The 20,999-nt window shown below is 41.1% G+C and overlaps 2 protein-coding genes across 4 annotated transcripts in view; both read left to right on the top strand.

Annotated features, from left to right (window-relative positions):
* The window catches only part of arfgef2 (ADP-ribosylation factor guanine nucleotide-exchange factor 2 (brefeldin A-inhibited)), a 40,614-nt gene extending 35,870 nt beyond the window's left edge, over window positions 1-4,744 (top strand). Inside the window, exons 38-39 of the mRNA XM_022677391.2 lie at window positions 75-192; window positions 2,875-4,744. Of these exons, the coding sequence (XP_022533112.1) occupies window positions 75-192; window positions 2,875-3,039 (283 nt within the window). The 3' untranslated portion in view covers window positions 3,040-4,744. The remainder of the gene's footprint in view (window positions 1-74; window positions 193-2,874) is intronic.
* A 1,939-nt stretch (window positions 4,745-6,683) lies between these two features.
* bcl2l1 (BCL2 like 1) overlaps window positions 6,684-20,999 on the top strand; it is a 42,829-nt gene continuing 28,513 nt past the window's right edge. Inside the window, exons 1-2 of one of the 3 annotated variants that reach the window (XM_007249924.4) lie at window positions 6,684-6,868; window positions 10,809-11,610. In XM_007249924.4, coding sequence (XP_007249986.3) covers window positions 11,038-11,610 — 573 coding nt within the window. In that variant the 5' untranslated portion in view covers window positions 6,684-6,868; window positions 10,809-11,037. Of the gene's footprint in view, window positions 6,869-8,099; window positions 8,252-8,862; window positions 9,040-10,808; window positions 11,611-20,999 lie in introns of those variants that run through there. The other 2 variants (XM_007249925.4, XM_022677392.2) reach the window with 2 other exon arrangements.

Here is a 20,999-nt window from a genome sequence, read left to right as displayed (position 1 = left end):
ATGGGATTGGGCCCAATGTATTACACATGCATGATATCTATTGACCTATATTTTTGTGTGTGTATTTCCTATAGTGTGTGTAGTGAAGCCTTGGCCTACTTTATCAGCTTGACCTCAGAGAGCCACAGAGAAGCCTGGACCAGCTTACTACTGCTTCTGCTCACTAGAACCCTCAGACTGTCTGATGACAAGGTAATTACATGTACACATACACACACACACACACACACACACTCACACACACAGATAAGTTAAAGATATTTTAGATGGTGTTTCGAAATTTCCATCCGTCACATAAAGAGAATGACTTCCATTTGTGGGCTCTGGACAAACAAAGCTGAATTGTTAGCTCCTGTGCTTTTGCGTAGGTGGGTTGTAATGTTTTCTCTGATGAGGTTATTTCCTACAAAGGGCCCCTTATTTGAATATTTCCATTATTCTCAGTGTATGGTGTAAATCTCCTGTATTGGAAGCTCCCAGCTGATAAGTCAGCCTGTCAGTGTGATGACCTCTGTATGTAGGAGGATTCACGTAGGTAATCTAAAGGCTGCCCCAGGATCTTTCCTGGTCTCTCGCTCAGATAGCCTTTGCCATTCATAACAGTGCTGAGATAACATCCGGGAACACCCGGATTTGTTTATGGAATAACCCCTCAGTTTAAAATGGAAATATTATTCTTTTGTCTGTATTGACATTTGTAGCCCTTTTAAATTTAAAGTAATAGTCAAGTACACAGACATGCCAGTATGAATCACGTTGATCATGAAGTTTTTCCTCAGGGGAAGGGCTTTGAAACACCTCACACTTTTTTAATAACTTGTGAGGTTGTGCTCATGGCAAGGTGATGTGAATTATCGAAGTTAGAGCGAGATAGAGCTTGATGGAGGGTGCCAGAAGGAAGGAGCATTTGTGCAATAATTTAACATCCCCCAACTCTATAGTGATTCAAATGTGTACCAGGAATATGCTATAGAAGGCATTACCACCCACAGTGGACAGTAAGTAGCGCAGTGGCTGGTAATGATCAGCAGCATCTGGCTAGAACTGTTCATATGAACTGCTCAGTGACTCTGGCAGGAATTGCATAAACATGCAATGCAGGAGGTCCCACGTGCTTCTTTAGCTTCTGTGGAACGTATTTATAAAACAAAAATAAAAGTACTGTTACATTGTGGCACAGAGATGATTTTAGTGGCTTTATTCTGGATTTCTCTGTACTTTCCAGTAGTGTGCCAGCCTTTGTTTACAAACGAGCTCTCCTGGTAATTTTCTTAAGAATCGTATTTGTGGTTCGTGTGCAGTTATTTTCTCTGAGTCATCTTTACAGGGATTTTAAACACTGGTTGTTTTCATACTTCCTTACATTATGTTTAAATTCTGGTAAATACCTTGAAAGTGTGTTAAAGAGGCTTAAGTGAGCAACGGTTGGTTAGTGAAGATTATTTGAAACATTGCTGTGAAGATTTGATTGTAAATCTCAGACAATTGTTTAATTCATTGCTTTTACATGAGTAACATGGCTTTGGCATTCAAAACCGAAAACTATACAATAAAAATGTATAATATTTTAAACTTTTTACTTTAAACAGACTCCCTATGTATACTGCTTATTGCAGTCATGGTTTGCTTAAAAGAAACTCATCTGTGGTGATTGAGAATCAGCTCAACAAACTAGTTTTAATAAATTTTTTTGTCAGCTTTCCTTACTTTAATGGTACTCTCATTTGAGCATTTATTGGTCAGTGTTTTCCTAACACTCCTATACACCAAACTCACTAGAGCTGTGAATTGGCAAGAACTTGGAGAGAAGATACCAATCATGATGTAAGGCTTACAATTAAATATCTCAGTCATATCAATACAGCAGTATATAACAATTGAATGAAAACTGTCATTGTATAAAAAACGCATACATTTTTATAAAATCAGAATAAATAAAAAATGTTTACTTTTATGCAGTAATAACATGGCAATCTTACCACAGAGTACTGCTCTCTAAATTAACTACTGCCATTTTTTACATGTAAACTAATAGTTGAAAACCAATACTGTGTTTTGCAAAATCAGTACTATAGCACTTTTTTGTTTTCTTAAGCCCTATCGAATGATATTAAATTAAATTAAATGAAATTAACACTTCTACTCAGTGATAAAACTTTTGTCAACAAATTGAAAGTACAGTTCACAACCACAAAATGTGGGAGTCCAGTATCTCCACCATTTCCACTTCTCTGGTGTGTTTACGTGGATCTCTGTGGAATTGCACGCCCAAAGTGTAAATACAGTGCATAGCAGTGGACAAATAGCTATTTTATTAAATGTGAGGTGATGAAACTCAGAGATGTGCGTCCAGACGGGACTAAAATTACTAAAGAAGCACAGAGTTTCGTGAAAAACAGTAGATAATTCAGCCTGTAATTTTTTTAGAGCACGTCTGACAAAAACACGTACGTGGTCATTCCGGATGGGAAAATAATCACAGAGGACCCCCCCCATAAAAGAGAAAATTACCCCAGGACCCCCTGAGAAACTAATCCTGTCCAGTTAGGGCTTTTTTTTAACACCTTTTTATCTCGCATTACAAAACTGGCTACCTCACAGCAATCATATCTGTCAAGTGTGGAAGTTCCATATTACAGAATGTTACTGACTACAGAGTGGCGCTGAACCTCAGAGGCCTATAAAAGGTTTTGTAGAGCACACAGACACTCTGCATAAACAGAACTTGAATGATGTCAAAGTAAGAGGAAGCCGTAATGGTTTGATGGGATAATAATAGCTAAGGGAGTCAGACAGTGACTTCTACTAATCATGTGTCATTACAGCCCTCATGAACACATCCTCTTTTTCTCTCTTGTTCTCTGTTTCTCTCAGTTTAAGCCGCACGCCTCCTGTTACTACCCCCATCTGTGTGAGATGATGCAGTTTGACCTCATCCCTGAGCTGCGAGCTGTCCTGCGCCGCTTCTTTCTCCGCATAGGTTCAGTCTTCCACATTGCCGCGCCCGAGATGGCGGCCGCACGAGCGCCGGCCTCGTAGAGCACAGTAGGTCCTGTGTCTTTACAGAAAATGGAATGGAGGGGTCGGGAGAGCTGCAGCGTGCGAGGACCTTCAGCGGTGCGAGGAAGCGTGCAGGAGGGCTTGGAGCTGATGCTGACACTGCTCACCCAAAGTCATACTCTGTGTCTGGATCTCCTGACCTTTTCCCCTCAGCCCTTAAATCCCCCCCTACCACCCACTCGGGAGAGAGAGCAGCACTGTGTGACCCAGCAGGGCTCTCCTCTCTTCGACATTGTGGCTCAAGTGCAATCATATTAAAGTCATACATTCTAAAAGGGAGGGGGGCAATACAGCAACAACAACAATGATGATGATGATGATGATGATAATTTATTAACAATACTGTTGTGTATCCTGTTCCTGATTGTTGGTCAGTTGATTTGTGTTTTGTTTTGTTTGTATTGTTTTTTTTTTGTCTTATGTTGGAATTATTTTTGTCCTTATTTTAATAAGCAAACAGACAGTGATTTCCAAATGCACGGAGCTACAAGATTTGAAATATCATATCAATCAATTACAAGCGTGTAATTTATAGCAGGTTTGCTTATCTGTGCCTATGCAGATAAAAGAGTGAGACTTATCATTAAAGCCTCAAACAGGAGTCTTGGCAAGTGGTGGAACGGTTTTTGGTCCTGCTTTAACAGCCCTGTGACATTTATGAAGAAAACTAATTCAAAGCAAGAGTTCTTGGGGTGCCTGAGCTATTTAGGTAGTTTCTTATTGGAGCTTTAATGACTGGGTAAATATATACATTATTTATTACAAGCATATGCTCAGCAACCTCGCATTTACACACCAGAATACTGAACAACAAGTAGCCTTGGGTTGTGAGTATCAGATGTTTAAATTAATAACGGGAAGAGTCTGGAATAAGGTGATAGCCTTTCATATTCTCTTGGATTTGTTCATGTCTATGAACCAGAAGCTGTCTGTAGTTCAACACTCTTACAGTGAAACGTAGCTGCCCCTGTGTTGGCCTGGGAACAGGGGTGATGTAACATGGCTGCACTCCAAAACACTTCTGTTGGTTTCATTTAACATTCCCTCAAGGACCCCTCCTCCCTCACTCAGCAGTACACACTAATTTTTCCTGCGTGAAGCGTACACAATTTTCTCGGCCTCTGGATTGACAGTTACAGAAAGGCTGGGGTCTTTAAGCATTCCTGATTTTTTTTTTCTCTCCACATCATAAAAGTCTGTCACCTAAGCTGCTCCCCCCTCATTTGATGACTGTGTGAATGAGTGAGTCTCATTTGTTAGCTTGTGTCATAATCTTCCAGCCAGTGTTGCCCTACCAACACCAAGCTAAAGGAAAAAGAAAAAATACAAAAATAACTACATATACTGTACAGTGCAGACGTGTATGTTTGTACTCAAATCTCTTAACAGTATCAAGCCTCTGTATTACTAGAGCACATAAAGCTCCGGGTGCATTTTTATGCGGATGTATTTAATTCTATGAAGTGCTTTTAAAATATTTTCTGGAAGCATTCCTCCCCTCGCAACTCTGTATGTCCACCTTGCCTCCCTCCGCTGTGAGGAAAATATAAATATATATATACAGTATGATGAAATACAAAGTGTAAAGTTTTCATGTAAAATAAAGGATAAAAGAAGCTCTACACATATTGGGATGTAATCTTCCAAGCTTTTGGTGAATTATTCAATAAATAATAAAAAAGGGTCTGCACAGATTGTACATTTCACTGTTCACTGCTATTAATAAACCAACAAGTCTTTATTTAGCTGTAAATCAATTGTAATAGTAAAAACTCAAAGTACACTTTTCTGTAATGTAGCTTTTACTAGTAGAAACTCATTTCAGAATTTAGCTTTGAAATGTTTTGCTAGTAATAATATCAGATCTGCAGATCTATAAAGACAATCTGACTAGACATATCATGATGACATCTTGAGTTTGTTCTTGACTAGTCATATTGTACCTTAAGCCTCTTATCAATATTCTTAATTAAATTTTACAATTAAAACTCCAAGTACAAATATCTATAATAAACTTTTTAACACAGACTATTTACTAGTCAAAATCAGAATTGTAGATCTGAAATCATATACAGATTTTAATCTTCACTTAAAGCTCTGAAAAAAGGAAGAGACCATTAAAAATGAATTTCTTTGATTTTACCAAAATCAGGAGGAAGATGCATGATCACAAGCCAGCAAACCAAGCTGAACTGCTGGAATTTTTGCACCAGGAGTGGCATAAAGTTACCCAAAGCAGTGTGTAAGACTGGTGGAGGAGAACATGCCAAGATCCATTAAAAGTGTGACTAAAAACCAGGGTTATTCCACCAAATATTGATTTCTGAACTCTTAAAACTTTATTTAAAGTCTAAAAGCGCTGCATTTTTTTTTGTTATTTCAGCCTTTTTGCATTTACTGCAAATAAATGCTCTAAATGACAATATTTATATTTGGAATTTGGGAGAAATGTTGTCTGTCGTTTATAGAATAAAAAAAACATTTTACTCAAATATATATCTATAAATAGCAAAATCAGAGAAACTGATTCAGAAACTAAAGTGGTCTCTCATTTTTTTCTAGAGCTGTATATACAGTAGTTGTATCTGCTATCTGTGGATGGAGTTGTGTTAATGTCAGGACAGGCCGCTTGGGGGCGCGCTGGTTTAGCACGGATGTGAACACAGTACAAGTTTACATCGTTTTGGGGTTACCATAGGTTACCATGTTAAAACATACATGTATTCAGTGTTTTTAATGTGCGTGAACTGATTTATTCAGACACAGACACAAAAAATACATCCGGAAAACACAACAACTGACCAGAATCTGCATAATAAAATGCCTGTCATGTTTAGGACGTCAGAGGACAGCCACACTCCACTTTAACAAGCAGAAACAAGTGCGTTAGCGGAGTAAACCAAAACACAAATTACAGCAATCTTCTGTGAACACTAACGATAGTTTACAGAATCTGCAGTATCGTGAAAAATTCACAGGGGGGGGGGCGGAGCTTCGGCGCATGCGTGAAGGGGAGCTAGCTAGCAGTCCAGAGTTGCCAGGTGTGAAGTTTTCACGCGATCGAATACTAGTCGCGGGGGAAAAATTAGGGGTGGCGGGGTGCGTTTTTTTGGGCTACTTTTAAAAATTACCGCGGCCGCCAAACACATAAATTAGAATGATTACAGCATTAAAAACAAAGAGAATATAACGACATAAAAGACAGCATAAAAAGGAGAAAGAGAGCGAGAGAGAAATCACAATGAAACCAGAAATCACAAGATATTATGTTAAAGAGAAGAGAAGAAAGTTCAGGAGGGGCAAGAACAGAAATGAGTTAATAAAAGACAGTTTTTTTACTTATTATGTTACTATTAAATGTTCTTGACTGGAATATAAAACTGTTCTATTAAACACTAAAATAAAACTCTTTTGTTACAATAGTATTAATGACTAAGAAAAATAGCAATACTGATAATAAAACCCTTATAAACAAAATACTACGTCGTACACTCATAATTGTTTTGTCATTCGCTTTAAACGTGTGACAGACATGTTCGTTAGTTTAGCTAGTTTAAGCTTCTGAAGGGCAGGTTTTTGGGCTGGATATTTTTGTTGGATCTGGCAACCCATGCGCTGTCTGCCTTCTCTCTGAAGCGGGCGAGCAAGGAGAGCTAGTGGGGACTAGCGCCGCTTCCAGAGGCTTCAGCCGTGGTGGTTTGCTGTGCTAAGGCTAGAAATGTCGGATTTACAGTCGCTCTCTGACCGGAGACCTGCTGGATATTTCGATCATGTGTGGGCCGGAGAGCTCACCCTTTTAATTATCTGAGTAAGTCGCAGCAGGAGCTGCAGTGGCGCAATTATTCACTGCAGTAGCTGGCGTTATATTTTCTCTGCTAGTCAGAATTACGTCGTTCTTGTAACGCTATCTACTAAAAAAGCCCAACCCGTTCCCATTAAAGCTCCTGGTGTTAGCTAGCGTTAGCCACATAGCTAGCTAGTTGTGTTAGCCTGTGATTGACGTAGTTGGTTAGCCAGCTTAGGTTCAAAACGTCCTTGATTCTTGTAACTACTTCAGCTGGTTTATTGCTGTTAGCTTCATTATTTTGTGAATGTGGTTGAGCTACATTGAAATGCAACAGGGTAGCAAGCTAGGGGATTTATTTTTATGTTTTTATCTGAACCTTAAATTGGTTAGCGTTGGGTTAGTTAGCTAACGCTAGCTAAGTGTACAATTCAATTGTAATAGCTAACCTAGGTTAGCTGGCTAGCTCTATGTAAGGAGGCTTAATAGCCACCACTGGTGTTTTAACGTTAAGTCTGTTCATTTTGGGGTAGTAAGGTCAGTTATATACCTAGCTAGCTAGCTTGCTCAGAGTTTAACATGGAGTTGGTTCATCTATAGTTCACCTAGCTAGGTTAGCTTAGCTGCTTCATTCTGGATTTTATGACAGCTGCCTTCAAATACTTTTTCTTTGAGCTTATGTGGTAGCCAAAGGATATATATAGCCTTAACGTTAACTAGCTAACATAGCTATCAAGTATTTTTGTTCTGTAAAGAATATAACGTAGCTAACTCTAGTTTATTTAACCAACTAGGTAAGCTTGGCTACTGTATTTTTAAGGTGGTCAATTGATTTCGTTCACCTATACACACTGACGTTATTGTGAGGTGGATTTATTTAGCTCATCTATGCTATAATGGTATTTAGCATACACGAAAACGCTTACACGAAAATTGATATTCATAAATGTACGTTATTAAAATGAATAATAATAATGGTAATAATAAAATAAACCATTATTAATCATTCTAAGACTTTTTCATTATATGTTCTACCTCAATTTAAAGAGTAGATGATGTAGGTATATTCTTAAGATTTCCGTTGTTTCCTTTATGAATACAAAATATATATTATAGTTAAATAAAAATCACAGTAATTTCGAGAGGTTTGTAGAAGTGCTAGAAAGCTCCTCCTGTTACGTAATTATCGTGTGGGCGGGGCCTAAGGCTCTTCTATGCAATCCAGTAGAAGCGCGGGGGCGGGGCTTGGTCTATTCACGTTTTCACGTTTGTGCTGTAAGTTATATTTATTTACCAGCTGAAGCACGAGGATATTTTATATTACAGAGTTCGGGTACTGTACAGGGACCACGGGAGCTGTTAGGTGTGTAGATCTATCTGAGGACTGGGCAGATAGATGTCTGTATGGTAAGCAGGATGTTCTTTAAACGTTCGAGCTGTTATATAGCTTACCTGTTATGTAGCTGGTTCTGAATGAGCGGATGTTCAATGTCCAAAGTTGACATGTTCTGATTGGGCAGTGTTTTAGGGTAATTTATAACTAGTCTTAGACCTTAGACACGAGTTTTAAACGACAGGCGTTCCCCGTGACTGCCTCGGATCTATAAGCTAAGCTAGGTGGGGACATAGTTCTTTAGATTTCTTTAAGATAGTCCAGATGCTTTGGGTGTCACACGAAACTGCTCCGGTGGCAGGACTAGCCTTGCGGGCACGCATTCCTACTGAGTTTCGTGTACATAAAAATTTCAAAAGCGACACAGATGTTGTGTCAGCTTTGTGACATTAGCTATTAGCTAACTGTATACAACTTGCTTAACTACAGATTCTCAACATTAGAAAAGTGAGTCTGTAGCAAATACGTTATTATAAGCTATTGTTATCTACGCCTCATGTAGGTTAGTTAATTACAAATATATCTATTAACAGACCTTCTTGTTGTTGTTCTTATTGTGACCACGTTTACGGTAATACTGGATTAGCTGTGTCTTCCAGTAGTTGTTTATGTGCTGATCTGTTCTGTCTCTGTGAAGATGACTAAATTCAGCGCCTCGTGCTTTTATCTCTCTGCTCTGTTGGTGTGGCGACCACGTGTTTTTGCCTCCCGTGCCCCAACTGAACGCAGATTGTTTTACGCAAAATCCGTATCTTTGTTTGGTAGGATTCTGTAACGTTATATCCGTGAATCGCGGCTGAGGGTATGTAGAATGTTTATCACTAAATCTTACTGCTACATATTTCATCAGAACACATATTTTACTAGTGTCGTCTTCTGTGATGATTTACACCCTCAGAGTGTCGCCATCGTTTTCAACTGAGACACAGTGAACAAACAGAATGGAGAGCTTGGCTGTGTACTGTTTATTTGTATATTTAAGTAAAAAGCTTTAAATATTAAACATAAAAGAAAACGATGCTCCTTGACTTGACTATGTTATTTAAAAGACAACAGTCGTTACAAGAGTTGTCTTTTTATGATCTCAGAGAAAGGCACCATTAAACTTTAATATTTTGTTGTTTTTTAAATTGTCATGTATAAAGAACCAGTTTATAAAGCTGTACATAAGGCCTGTCACAATAATAAAAAAAACATATTATTAGGATGATATTGTCCCAATTAAATTGTGCTAACTTTTTATCTTTTTAATTACTATTTTCATTAATATCACTAATATAATGATAATACAAAAGCATAATAATTTATTTATACTTTTAGAATAGGGATGTACTGATGTGGAAATTTTGAAATGATGCTGATATCCGATATTACACATGTACATATCTGCCATTGTTGATGTACACATTCATAACTTTCAGAGAAACTACACACCCTGCTGTAACTTTAACACTAATAAAAATGACTAAAAATGGGGGTTCCGTGTTGTCCAGCAGGCTAAGTGCTGCCACTATGAACAGGAGATTGCAGAAAAAAAAATAGAAAAAAAAACTAAAAATGAGCTTAACTCAATGGATTTTACAGTAGCAAAGCCTGTGCCGCCTGATCCTTTTCCAGCATACAATAAATACATCAGCAAATATTTGTTTGAAATATTTGCCATATCAGATGATGCAATTATATATTATTATCAAAGAAATTATTAGCCAATACCTATATAATTCCAATGTCATTGTGCATTCCTTTTTTAAATAGCAGTGAAATTTTAGTTATTAAAATGCTCAGATGTAGAATTAAAATTTTAAACATGTTAATATTTTAAATAAGTAAAACAGATACATATAATAAAATGCTTTTAATACTCACTATACAATATTTATGTCAGCAAAATCGACAAAGTACTGCATGATAAGTTGATAATATAATTATTGTGACAAGCTGAACGTAAAAAAATCCATATTTTAAGCATGCAAATCAGAACCATTAAACAGACCAATAGAAATTCTCCAAAATTAATCATTAAAATGAAATCTTTTAAATTGACTTCCAATAAAAGTGAAACAGAAGAGTCTTTCCTTCTCCAGCATAGTTGACATTCTAGAGATTCAAGGTTTTTGCCGAACTTTGCTTTGAAGTATTACGTAAATGTACTCAAATATGCCTAGTAATAGGCAAAAAAAAGGTTTAGAGGATGATTTGTCCTATGTTCTATTGTTTGAGTTTCGTCCGCTGAAGCTCTCATCTCCTCTATGCAGCTTGGATCAAACAAGAAAATCATAATTCAAACCACGCTGTCTATTCATACCCCCTGCTGCTCAAATTCACCTGTGTCAAGGTCAGTGTAGATTTGCTTTGCTCTCCTGAAGCTTTAGGAAAGGGGAAAGGGGAGCTATTCTCTCTATTCTTCCTCAGAGGCAGGTGAGGAGAGGCTACCATCTGCTGCTTTGTGCGAGATACCCAATTAAGTAAGAGGGGTTTAGCAGTGTTAGCTTGTGTTACTGGAAACTGTGTGCGTGTGTGTTTGTGAGCCCTCACTAATCGTTTCTTCATCTTGCTCTTCTCTAACCACAGCTCGTGAGCCGTTGCGCCATTCCTTGATTGTGTTTGCTTATGCTGGATAACAAGCAGAAGAAATCAATGAAGATCAGAGATCAGCCTGATTTAAGATCCGTGATGAAAGCGTCAGCATCGGAACACGCCTGAGAAGGGACAAGGAGGGTCCGCGCGCCGTTCCGCAGACGGTGGGTGACGAGTGAGTGGAGAGTGGGATCCCGGCACGAGCATTGAGCAGGACTCAGTTATGTCGTACTATAACCGAGAATTAGTGGTGTACTTTATTAAGTACAAACTCTCACAGAGGAACTATCCTACTAATCACATCGAACTCATGGAAGAAACAAATCGAACTGAAGGGGGCCAGGAAGCGGAGGGGAATGCAGAGGCGGCCGGGGTGACTCCCACCGCAGTCGTTAACGGGTCCGTAAATGGGACGAGTCACGGTGCGGCAGGGTCGCCCACCTCGTCCCCCCAGAGAAGGGCCAACGGGGCTCGGGGGCTGGATGCAGTGAAAGAGGCACTGCGGGACTCAGCCAACGAGTTTGAGCTGCGATACTCTCGCGCCTTCAGCGACCTGTCCTCCCAGCTGCACATCACGCCTGCTACTGCGTACCAGAGCTTTGAGAGCGTGATGGACGAGGTGTTTCGCGATGGCGTCAACTGGGGCCGCGTCGTAGGTTTGTTCGCTTTCGGCGGGGCTCTGTGTGTGGAGTGCGTGGAGAAGGAGATGAGCCCCCTGGTGGGACGCATCGCAGAGTGGATGACCGTCTACTTGGACAACCACATCCAGCCCTGGATCCAGGAGCAAGGAGGATGGGTAGGTGAACTGTTTTCTTAACTTTGTCAGCTTAGTCACAGCGTTTTCTTTTTTTTCCTCCCAGTAAAAGACAGACATGATGGGATGTTTTGTGGTTGCTGTTGGCAGTTTTAAAATCTGCCTGGTGCCATTGTTATCATAAATGTCCTTGTGTATTCAGCCCTCTTGATTAGGCCTTCTGATTGCCTCCTTAAGAGTCGCTCAAAGGAAAGCGAAAGCAGTCTTAAGTGGGTGTTATTGATCATTTTACGCAGTTACCCCAGGCGCCTGCTTGTGCCTGTGTTTTGCATTGGCTGATTTGCTGGCTCCCCTGGGTCGAGCCGAGAGCTGTTTTTAGTGCCTGTCCTCTCCTGGGTCTGGGTGGAGATCTTTAAATTCTATGGAGGGGAAAGGACAGGCAGATAACAGTACAGACGTCCAGTGGTCCGCTGAGCACTGACCAGCTCTGCTGCTGCTGTTCTGCTAAATCGAAACCCAACTGCACTGAACTGAACGGCTGGCATTATGGAGGATGAGTACATATGGCTGGCGGATGGGGGGGGCTGAGGGGTGGAGTACTGCGCTCGTGGTCCATTGTTGTCATTGTTTTTTTATTCTATTGTTCTCACTTTTGCTTTCTACATAGTTTTTTTTCTCTCCTCTTTGGTCAGCTGGTCAGTTCATCAAAAGGCTTGTTGTCAGTGAGGTCATGTGTGGGAGGCTTTGTGCTGGGGAAATGGAGGTGTGCTATGAAAAACAACCCTGTCTCTTTGTGGCGAAGACCACCAGACGATTGGGTGGTCTGTAGGGGATATGGTATGGAAGTCGTTGTCTAATTAGAAAGGTCATTTTGAGGCTCTCGGATTGGGTAGCTTTTTTATGCAGCCCTTTCCTGATTGGTTGGCTCGAGTTGCTGCTGCAGTATGTGCCAGGACTGAACCTTTTTTCTATTTCTTCCTCTCTTTCTCTACCTTTCTTTTTTTTTTTTCTTTCACAGGATCAAGTGACATGAAACTGTTCTATACACAAAAACACACACATATATACACTCATCTGTACACACAATGATGTACTGGTCTACTCATGTCCCTCCCTTTCCAGAATGTCCTAACTTCTTGCCTCTCAGCACATGCTGTTCAGAACATTCTCAATTACAAACGTCAACACAGCAGCACTCTTGACGATGAGCTTGGGGAGTGTTTCACAAAGCAGGATGGATTTCTCTGTTAGCATAACAAGCTAAACCAAAGCCTGAAGAGAAGTGGTCAGCAGTATTTCTGTAAGAGTCTTCACTTGGGTGTAAACTGTCCAGAGAACTGAGAAATATTCCTCTCAGTTTAGTTTAAAACTAAAAATATCTGTGTGGTGCTTAATGTAGCTCTGGCCTCAATTATGGCCTAAAATTGAATCTTGCAAAGAACATGTTTGCGTGTGTTGCACTCCTCCAAAGTTACTCCTTGGTCCCTAATAGACCCTAGAAGGTGTGTCAAGAACGCCACCTTGAGTGGGCAGTCAGCCCAGTCTGCTAGGCACCAGTAATGTCTAGATCTTCATAGACTTCATGACTATAAAGTCATTTAGGTGGTTTTTAACACACAGCTGTTTTAGGGGTTTCTTTTTAGAGTTACTTTTTGTTTCCAGAATTGAAGCAGGCAAGAGTGTCGTTCTGATGCTACTTCCTCTGTGGGTGATGAAAGTGGGTCTGCGTGTCTGACGTGAGGGAGACGGTCACGAATATAGTGCACGAATGTTGCTAAATGTAGGCCAGCAATCCTCAGAGATCTGCTCACAACCTGTTATCACACACACACTCACACACACACACACACATACAGACGCACGCTTGATAATGGCACCCTATTAACACTAGGCCTCCAGCTAATTGCTGGTTAGGTTTGGCTAATGTTTGGTATTGATCAGCTGCTTTGATACTGTACTAGAGTACAGTCAGATGTAGAGCCTCAGGCTGTGGTTTACATACTGTAAAGATGAAGAGGAGAAAAAATAATCACAAATCACAGCAACTGTCTTCTGTAAATGGAAGCTGTATACAGTCTGTTGTTGTTATGGTTGGAACATAGTACACAAAAGTCATGGTTTGGTTTACACCATAATTTGGACCATGTAGTTTGGACTATGTGTTTGGTACATTTGATGGAAAAAACCTTTCTCTTTCACAGCATTTAAATGACTTTAGTGTGTACATTTTAGCGTAACTCGCAACTCATTTGACCCAACACAGAATGTTCTGCAGCCCACATGCAGATTTAATCAACCATTTCGGATCTAACCAGTTATTGTACAGCAATTATGGGGGCTATCAACTTGATTGACAGGCTGGAATTGCATCAGGATGTTTTTTACTTTCCATGCGAAAGTAACCGTGTGCACTAAACTGTGACATCCATACCATGAGCAAATTGAGCAAAATGCTGGCAAGTCTGCAGACTATTCTCAAAGATTTGATCAGTTATTCAAAATATGTTTTTGAAAAGGTAATTCCTGTTCTTCACTGTTGAATATTTGGACCCAATCCAATTTCTCTTTTGTACACATATACCTACCACTTTGTTTTTGAGTAAAATCTTCCCATTAAGAATTGGAACAACCCTTCAAGCATTCATGCACCTGATACCAGAGACATACAGCTCTGGAAAAAATAAGAGACCACTTCAAAATGATGAGTTTCTTTGATTTTAACAAAATGAAAACCTCTGGAATATAATCAAGAGGAAGATGGATGATCACAAGCCATCAGATCAAGCTGAACTGCTTGAATTTTTGCACCAGGAGTGGCTTCAAGTTATCCAAAAGCAGTGTGTAAGACTTGTGGAGGAGAACATGCCAAGATGCATGAAAACTGTGATTAAAACCAGCGTTATTCCACCAAGTGTTGATTTCTGAACTCTTAAAACTTTATGAATATGAACTTGTTTTCTTTGCATTATTTGAGGTCTGAAAGCTCTGCATCTTTTTGTGATTTCAGCCTTTTCTCATTTTCTGCATATAAATGCTCTAAATGACAATATTTTTATTTGTAATTTGGGAGAAATGTTGTCTGTAGTTTATAAATAAACAACAATGTTTATTTTACTTAAATATATACCTATAAATAGCAAAATCAGAGAAACTGATTCAGAAACTGAAGTGGTCTCTTAATTTTTTCTAAACCTGTATATAGCAGTGGAGGTCAGCCTGGCTGCTGGTTAAGTAATAATTACTGTCCGTTCCTTAATCCCTCTGTGATGGGGAGCTGAAATTAGCTTGTTTTAACTTTTATTTTCTTTGTTTTTCGTTCCATCTTATATGCTGCAGCCTACTGTCTGCTGCACCATTTATGGTGGAATGGCACAGTTAGCTAGCTACCTTGCTTCTGAGATGACCTACTAGTTTTTATGCATGTTATAAAGTAAAGTAATGGCCATAAAACATTGAAAAGACCCGTTAAACTATGGTAATATAGTGGTTATCATAAATTTTAACAAGGGAAATACTCAAATTTGTGTCTTTCTATTGACCGTCATCTTGAATTGGGTGAATTAGGATTGGGATTAGGCCTAAGTCTCTCTCTGTTCATAGAGAGCAGAGTTTAGTCTTGTGTGATATTGCTGAGATGCCTGTTGTGGACATTAGAATTGAACAGCTGAGTGTTTTTCATGTATCAGCTGATACTCTGTGCTAACAGAACGCCTTGTCTGACATAACAAGAAATAACCGGGCCTGGCTGGTTTTGATTCAGCTGTTCTGTTTCGCTTCTCTTAAAGTAAAGAAGGGAAACTCGCAGAGCTTTTTAAATGTCAACCAGACAGAAACATTCTATGTAGAGTGTGTAAGTGTGTTTGTGTGTGTGTGTGTATTTGTTCTGATCTTTTAAAACTGTCTGAAGCAGCTAGTGAAAAAAACATTTCCTGCAGATTGCTCTATATTTATGACCAATCAGTTATTGTATTTACATGAGTACCAGTACATTAGAATAGGGAACAATGGCCCATGACTTGTAATAATAGTGTTGGCTGGTATAACATTCCCATATGCAAATTTAAAATCCCAGCCACACGTCCCTGCTGACGTAGGGGATGGCCCTCGAGTGGGGTTTCCTACACGCAGCCCTTCACACAGCCACACAGCTGCCCTCACTCTCTCCATCCGACTCATTTCACTTAGCTCATCATCTTTCCATTTTTGAAAAATAGGTGTGAGATATGCTTTAAAGTTAGTCTTATCTATTACTACTACTTTTACTACTACTACTACTACACACAGACAGACACAAACACACACACACACACAAACCCACATGCATGCAAGCACATGCATGGTAAAGAGAAAGCCGTTGGCAGGTGTCCGCTGCAGGTGTCTTACTACCTGAGTGTCTCCCACACAGCAACCCCCCCCCCCTGTCTTTTTCTCTCATTCTCTCAGACTTACTCACTCACTCACTCGCTTGCTCGCTCGCTCGCTCACTAACTCGCTTGCTCACTCGATCAAATGTTTTGCATGATTTTTGCATAAAGTTTGCATGAATGTTACAAGATTATTGCCAGAGCAGTTAATGGCTAAAAAACAGCAAAGGTGAATAAATCTTTATTGCGCTCTCTCTCACTTCCTGTCTGCCTCTTTTTTTTTTTTTTTTGGCCGTTTATGGTGTCTATCTTCGTCCCTCTCTTTTGTTCTCTGCTCTGTTTTTTTTGTCTCTCTCTGTCTCTGCTCCCTCTTTGTCACTTTCTCTGTGTCTGTCTTCTGCTATGTCTCTCTGTCTTTTGGTCTATCTTTCTGTCTTCTGCTCTGTTATCTGCTCTCTTTCTCATTTTTGCTCCTCCTGTCTCACTTTTCTGTGTCTATCTTCCGCTCTGTCTCTGTTTCTTCTGCTCTCTCTTCCCCTCTCCTTCTCTCTCTTCCCCTCTCTCTCTTCATCTCTCTCTTCTGCTCCCTATGTCTCACTTTCTGTGTCCGTCTTCTGCTCGGCCCCTATTTTTCTCTCTCTCTCTCTCTCTCTCTCTCTCTCTCTCTCTCTCTCTCTCTCTCTCTCTCTCTCCCCTTTTCCATCTCCCTGCCTTTTTTCTGCTCTCTTTGACTCTCCCCTCCTCTCTCTCCCTTCATCTCTCTTTTGCTCCCTCTCACTTTCTCTGTGTCTATATTCTGCTCTTCCATCCTCTCTCTCCTTCTCTCTCTCTGTCTCTCTCTCTCCTTCTTCCTCTCCTGCTCCCTTTCTCACTTTCCCTCTCTTCTCCCATCTCTCTCTTCATCTCTGTCTCTTTTGCTCCCTCTCTCACTTTGTGTCTATCTTCTGCTCTTCTATTCTCTCTCTCTCTCTCTCTCTCTCTCTCTCTCTCTCTCTCTCTCTCTCTCTCTCTCTCTCTCTCTCTCTCTCTGTGGTCTTTCCTGCTGCAGGGGCTGGGGCAGTAATTATGGCAGGGAATGCTGGCAGGTGCAGAGGGATGAGGAGAGTGAATTGAGTCGGAGTGAGAGAGATAAGCGAGAGAACAGAGGGAGAAAGTGAGAAGCGTGATGATGCTGATGATGTATGATGATGTATGTGTGGTAATATTTCAGGACCTTGTTGGCGCTGGCATTAGCGGTGGCGTGAGGGGGGGGCGCAGAGGTACACTGCTCGGGGGAGGGGGATTCCAGATGATGAATAATAGGAGAGATCACTGTGTGTAAACGTCTTTGTTCAGACAGGGAAATATCGCATAAATCACATTCAGCCCCACAGTGAGCTTTACCATAATAAATAGAGGAGGGGGAGGTGGATGCCAATACATGAAGAGAGAGAGAGAGAGAGGGGGGGAGAAAGAGGGGGACTGATCAGAGTGAGAGAAAGGATTTGAAAAGGGAAAGATGGTTAAAAAGAAAAGGATGGAGAAAACTGTAAGAATTATAGAAAACATTTACAGAAATCTCTCTTCTATTCTATCTTATTCTCTTTTCTTCTGCTCTCTTTCTCTGTTTTCCTTTCTTTCTGTCTCTCTCTTTATTTTCCCTTCTGTCTCTCTTCTGCTCTCTTTCATTTCACTTTTACGTTGTTTTTCTTTCTTTCTGTCTATATCTGCCTCTGTGACTGTCAGAATAAGGACGAGCAGAGAAGACTGCACCCTCTTCTTTCTAACTATTGCCTATTGCTGCTTTGTCCTTTATTTCTCCTTTATTGTGTGTGTGTGTGTGTGTTCTCTAGTGGCAGTGCCTCCAAAGCGCTCATTAGCACAGTGTCCAAAGAGGTTTCTTCACCCTGGCGTCCCCCCTGCTCTCCACTGCCAGTGCAGGGGCTTCTAAACACACAGTGGATGTCATTAATTAAACACACGCAGAGCCCAGCCGAGCCCAGCCCAGTTCAACCAGCCCGTAACAGTCCAGCCCAAACTCACTCAGCCATACATTTAAACAAAGAGCTGCTTTATAGCCTTTTAATTACTGTCATCACCGCCACACACTCCCCCACTTTACCTCATTTAATCTACTCTATATTCTACCTCCTCCGCATAAAGACCACTGTACACACACAGACACACCCACACGCCCACACACGCACGCACACCAAGGCACATCATCTGTTCTGTCTTTGTCTTTTACATGTATGGATGGGAATCCTATGGGAATACATCGCCTACTGTAACTCCTCATCCTCTATCACTTTCACTTCTCTCTTTCTCTCTCTCTCCCGCTCTCTCTCTGTATCATTGTCTGTGTGTGTATATGTGTCTCTTTCTGTCCTACGTGGGTGAACGTGTTGCAGATGAGACGTGCAACAACATCAGCACGTCACCGTCGTGGAGTCCCACCTCTCGGGTTCCTCCTCTGTCCCTCCATCCCTCAGTCTCTCCATCCTTTCCTCCTGATCGTCTCACCATTGATCTATCTGACATGATTGCAGTGTGTGGTGAACCGCAGTGTGTCACTGACACGCCTTCTAGCGACTCTTACTGCGGCTATTAGTCAAGCTGCAGTACATCAGCGTTGCCCCTGCACGTGCATGCCTGTGTGTGTGTTGGTGCGTGTTTGTGCAAATGCAAGCATCTGTGTATGACAAGTCTAGAGACTGCCTATGTCCCTTTGTCTTTCTGGTGAAGCTTGTGTGTTTGTAAAAAGAAAGAGCAGGAGAGTGAGAAAGGATAGAGAAAATAGAGAGAGGGATGCAGAAAAATAGTAAAGGTGTAGAGAGAGAGAGAGAGAGAGAGAGAGAGAGAAAGATAAAGTGTAAGAAAAAAAGCAGGATACAGACAAAAAGTGGATACAGACAGAAAGTGTAAGAACAAGCAGGGAAAAAGCAATCCAGAGCTTGAGAGAGTTGCGGTAGAGGGAGAGATGGGAGTGAAAGCAAATATGCAAGGAGAGAGTGATGCAGGGTGAAAAGATGGAGAAAAAAGGTATAAGAGAGAGAGATGTGGTTAAAGACTAAAAATATATATATATATATTTTAAATGAAGGAGAAAGATAAAGAGATGAAGTGAGAGAGGGATGGGCATGAAGAGAAAGATGCAGGGAAAGAGGGAATCAGGCAGAGAGAGTTGAAGTGAAAATGAGAGATTAAATAAAAAATAAGTAACAGTGCGTGATAGAAAGAGAGAAAGTGAAGGGGACAAGCAGGGAGAGTGAGAGAAAACAAGCAGAAAGAGAAAGATGCAGAGAAAGAGGGAGTCAGACAGAGAGAGAGAGAGAGAGAAATAGTGTGTGTGTGTGTGTGTGTGTGAGAGAGAGAGCTTTACTCTTCACATATTTGATTTATTGCCTAGGACTGCATTATTGGACAGTACAGCCCAGACTGCACACGTGATCGCCTTAAACAAAGACGCAGAGCATACACACACACACACATGTGTGCGCTCGTACATGCGTGTGCACACAGCCTGCAGTGGTCCAGGTGAGGCAGTGCGCAGTAAACAGGCTGAGGCAGGGGCTGAGAGAGCTGAACAGAGGGAGGATGAGCTGGATGATGATTTTACTCCACTCGCTGTACACAAAACAGACGCTTAGCTCCGCCCCCTTATTTATATCTGTGTTTCTTCTCCAGCAGAGCACCAGCTGAGCCCAGCAGCCTCCGCTGTCTGTCGTATCTCTCCCTCTCGCTCTTTCTCTGCGTGACTCTAAGTGGAGAGCTCGTCTCTCTGGTCCTGGGGATGTGTGCAGCCTTCATGGAGGCTTCTGTAGAAAAGCCCCCTGCCCAGACGCTCTGGGGACCTCCAGTGGAGGGGTTTACAGTGTGCTGTACCCAACAGCGATTCTGCGTCTAGGTTTAACCTTGTCTGTTCCTCTCTGTTTGTGTATTTTCTGCAGTAATCCTGTCTGTGTTTTTCACACCTTTCCCGGGTGGTTCCCCTGGCTGAGCTCCAGGACTGAGCTCTCAGAGGGCGGGGTCTTCCTGTTTACCTGTGCTCTGTTTATTTTGGGGTGTTGGTATCCCGAAGCTCAGACTGTTTAATTGCTCTCTGACTAATCTCTTAGTTGCACAGACATGTGGTTACAGTTTTTTTTGTTTTTTGTTTTATTTGTTTCCTCTTAAGGGAAGCCACTTTCTGGTTTTGCTTATTTATCATGTTAGAATATTTTTTTAGTTAACAGTTAATAAAAATCTATTTCTGTTTTTTCTCTCCCTCTCTCACCACTTTTTTTCTTGTTTTCTTAATCTCTGTCTGTCTCTCTCCCTTACCCCATCCCTTTGCCTTCTGTCTTGCTCCATTTCTCTCTGTTTGTCTCTCCGTTTCTCATTCTCTCACCATATCTTTGCTTTCTCTCTATATTTCTCTCTTCTTTCTGTTGCTTTACCCTGTCTCTCTCTCTTTTTTGCCTCTCTGTATGTCTCTCTCGCCCTCAGACTGTCTTACCCCCTCTTTTTCATTTCCTATCTCTATCCCCTGCTCTGACCCTTAGCATTATAGGGGTGGATGGTGGAGCTTGGCTCAGCAATATTGTAGTCATGTTTGACATTGCTGAGATCTGCTATCTGTTGTCATATGGCTTGGCTGTTTCGTGCAAGTGTGTGTCTGTGTGTGTGTGTGTCTGTGTGTGTGTATGTGTGTGTGTCTGTGTGTGTGTGTCTGTGTGTGTGTGTCTGTGTGTGTGTGTCTGTGTGTGTGTGTCTGTGTGTGTGTGTCTGTGTGTGTCTGTGGGTTGGACTCGCTGAGTGAAAATGGCAGTAAACAGATGGTGTGATTCAGTCTTCTGCAGCCTTGTCACCAGTGTGTGATAGGGAGTGCTAGAGAGAAAGAGAGAGTGAGGGAATAAAAGAGAGAGAGAGAGAGAAACAGAGGGAAAGAGAGAGAGGGAAATATGATCGTGTCGAGTGGGCTGGGGTAGACCACTCTCTAGTATGATGAAAGGTGTTAGGAGGGGTCTCACCTTTGGTTGGTCCTTTCCAGCACTGCACTCAGGTGGAGGAGGTGGGCGTTAAGAGAGAGAGAGAGGGATACAGGTC

Source organism: Astyanax mexicanus, chromosome 13 (assembly GCF_023375975.1).
Source record: "Astyanax mexicanus isolate ESR-SI-001 chromosome 13, AstMex3_surface, whole genome shotgun sequence".
NCBI classification, from domain to species: Eukaryota; Metazoa; Chordata; class Actinopteri; order Characiformes; family Acestrorhamphidae; genus Astyanax; species Astyanax mexicanus.
The sequence above is the reverse complement of the archived record's forward strand: the minus strand, read 5'-3'. Positions and strand labels throughout refer to the sequence as shown.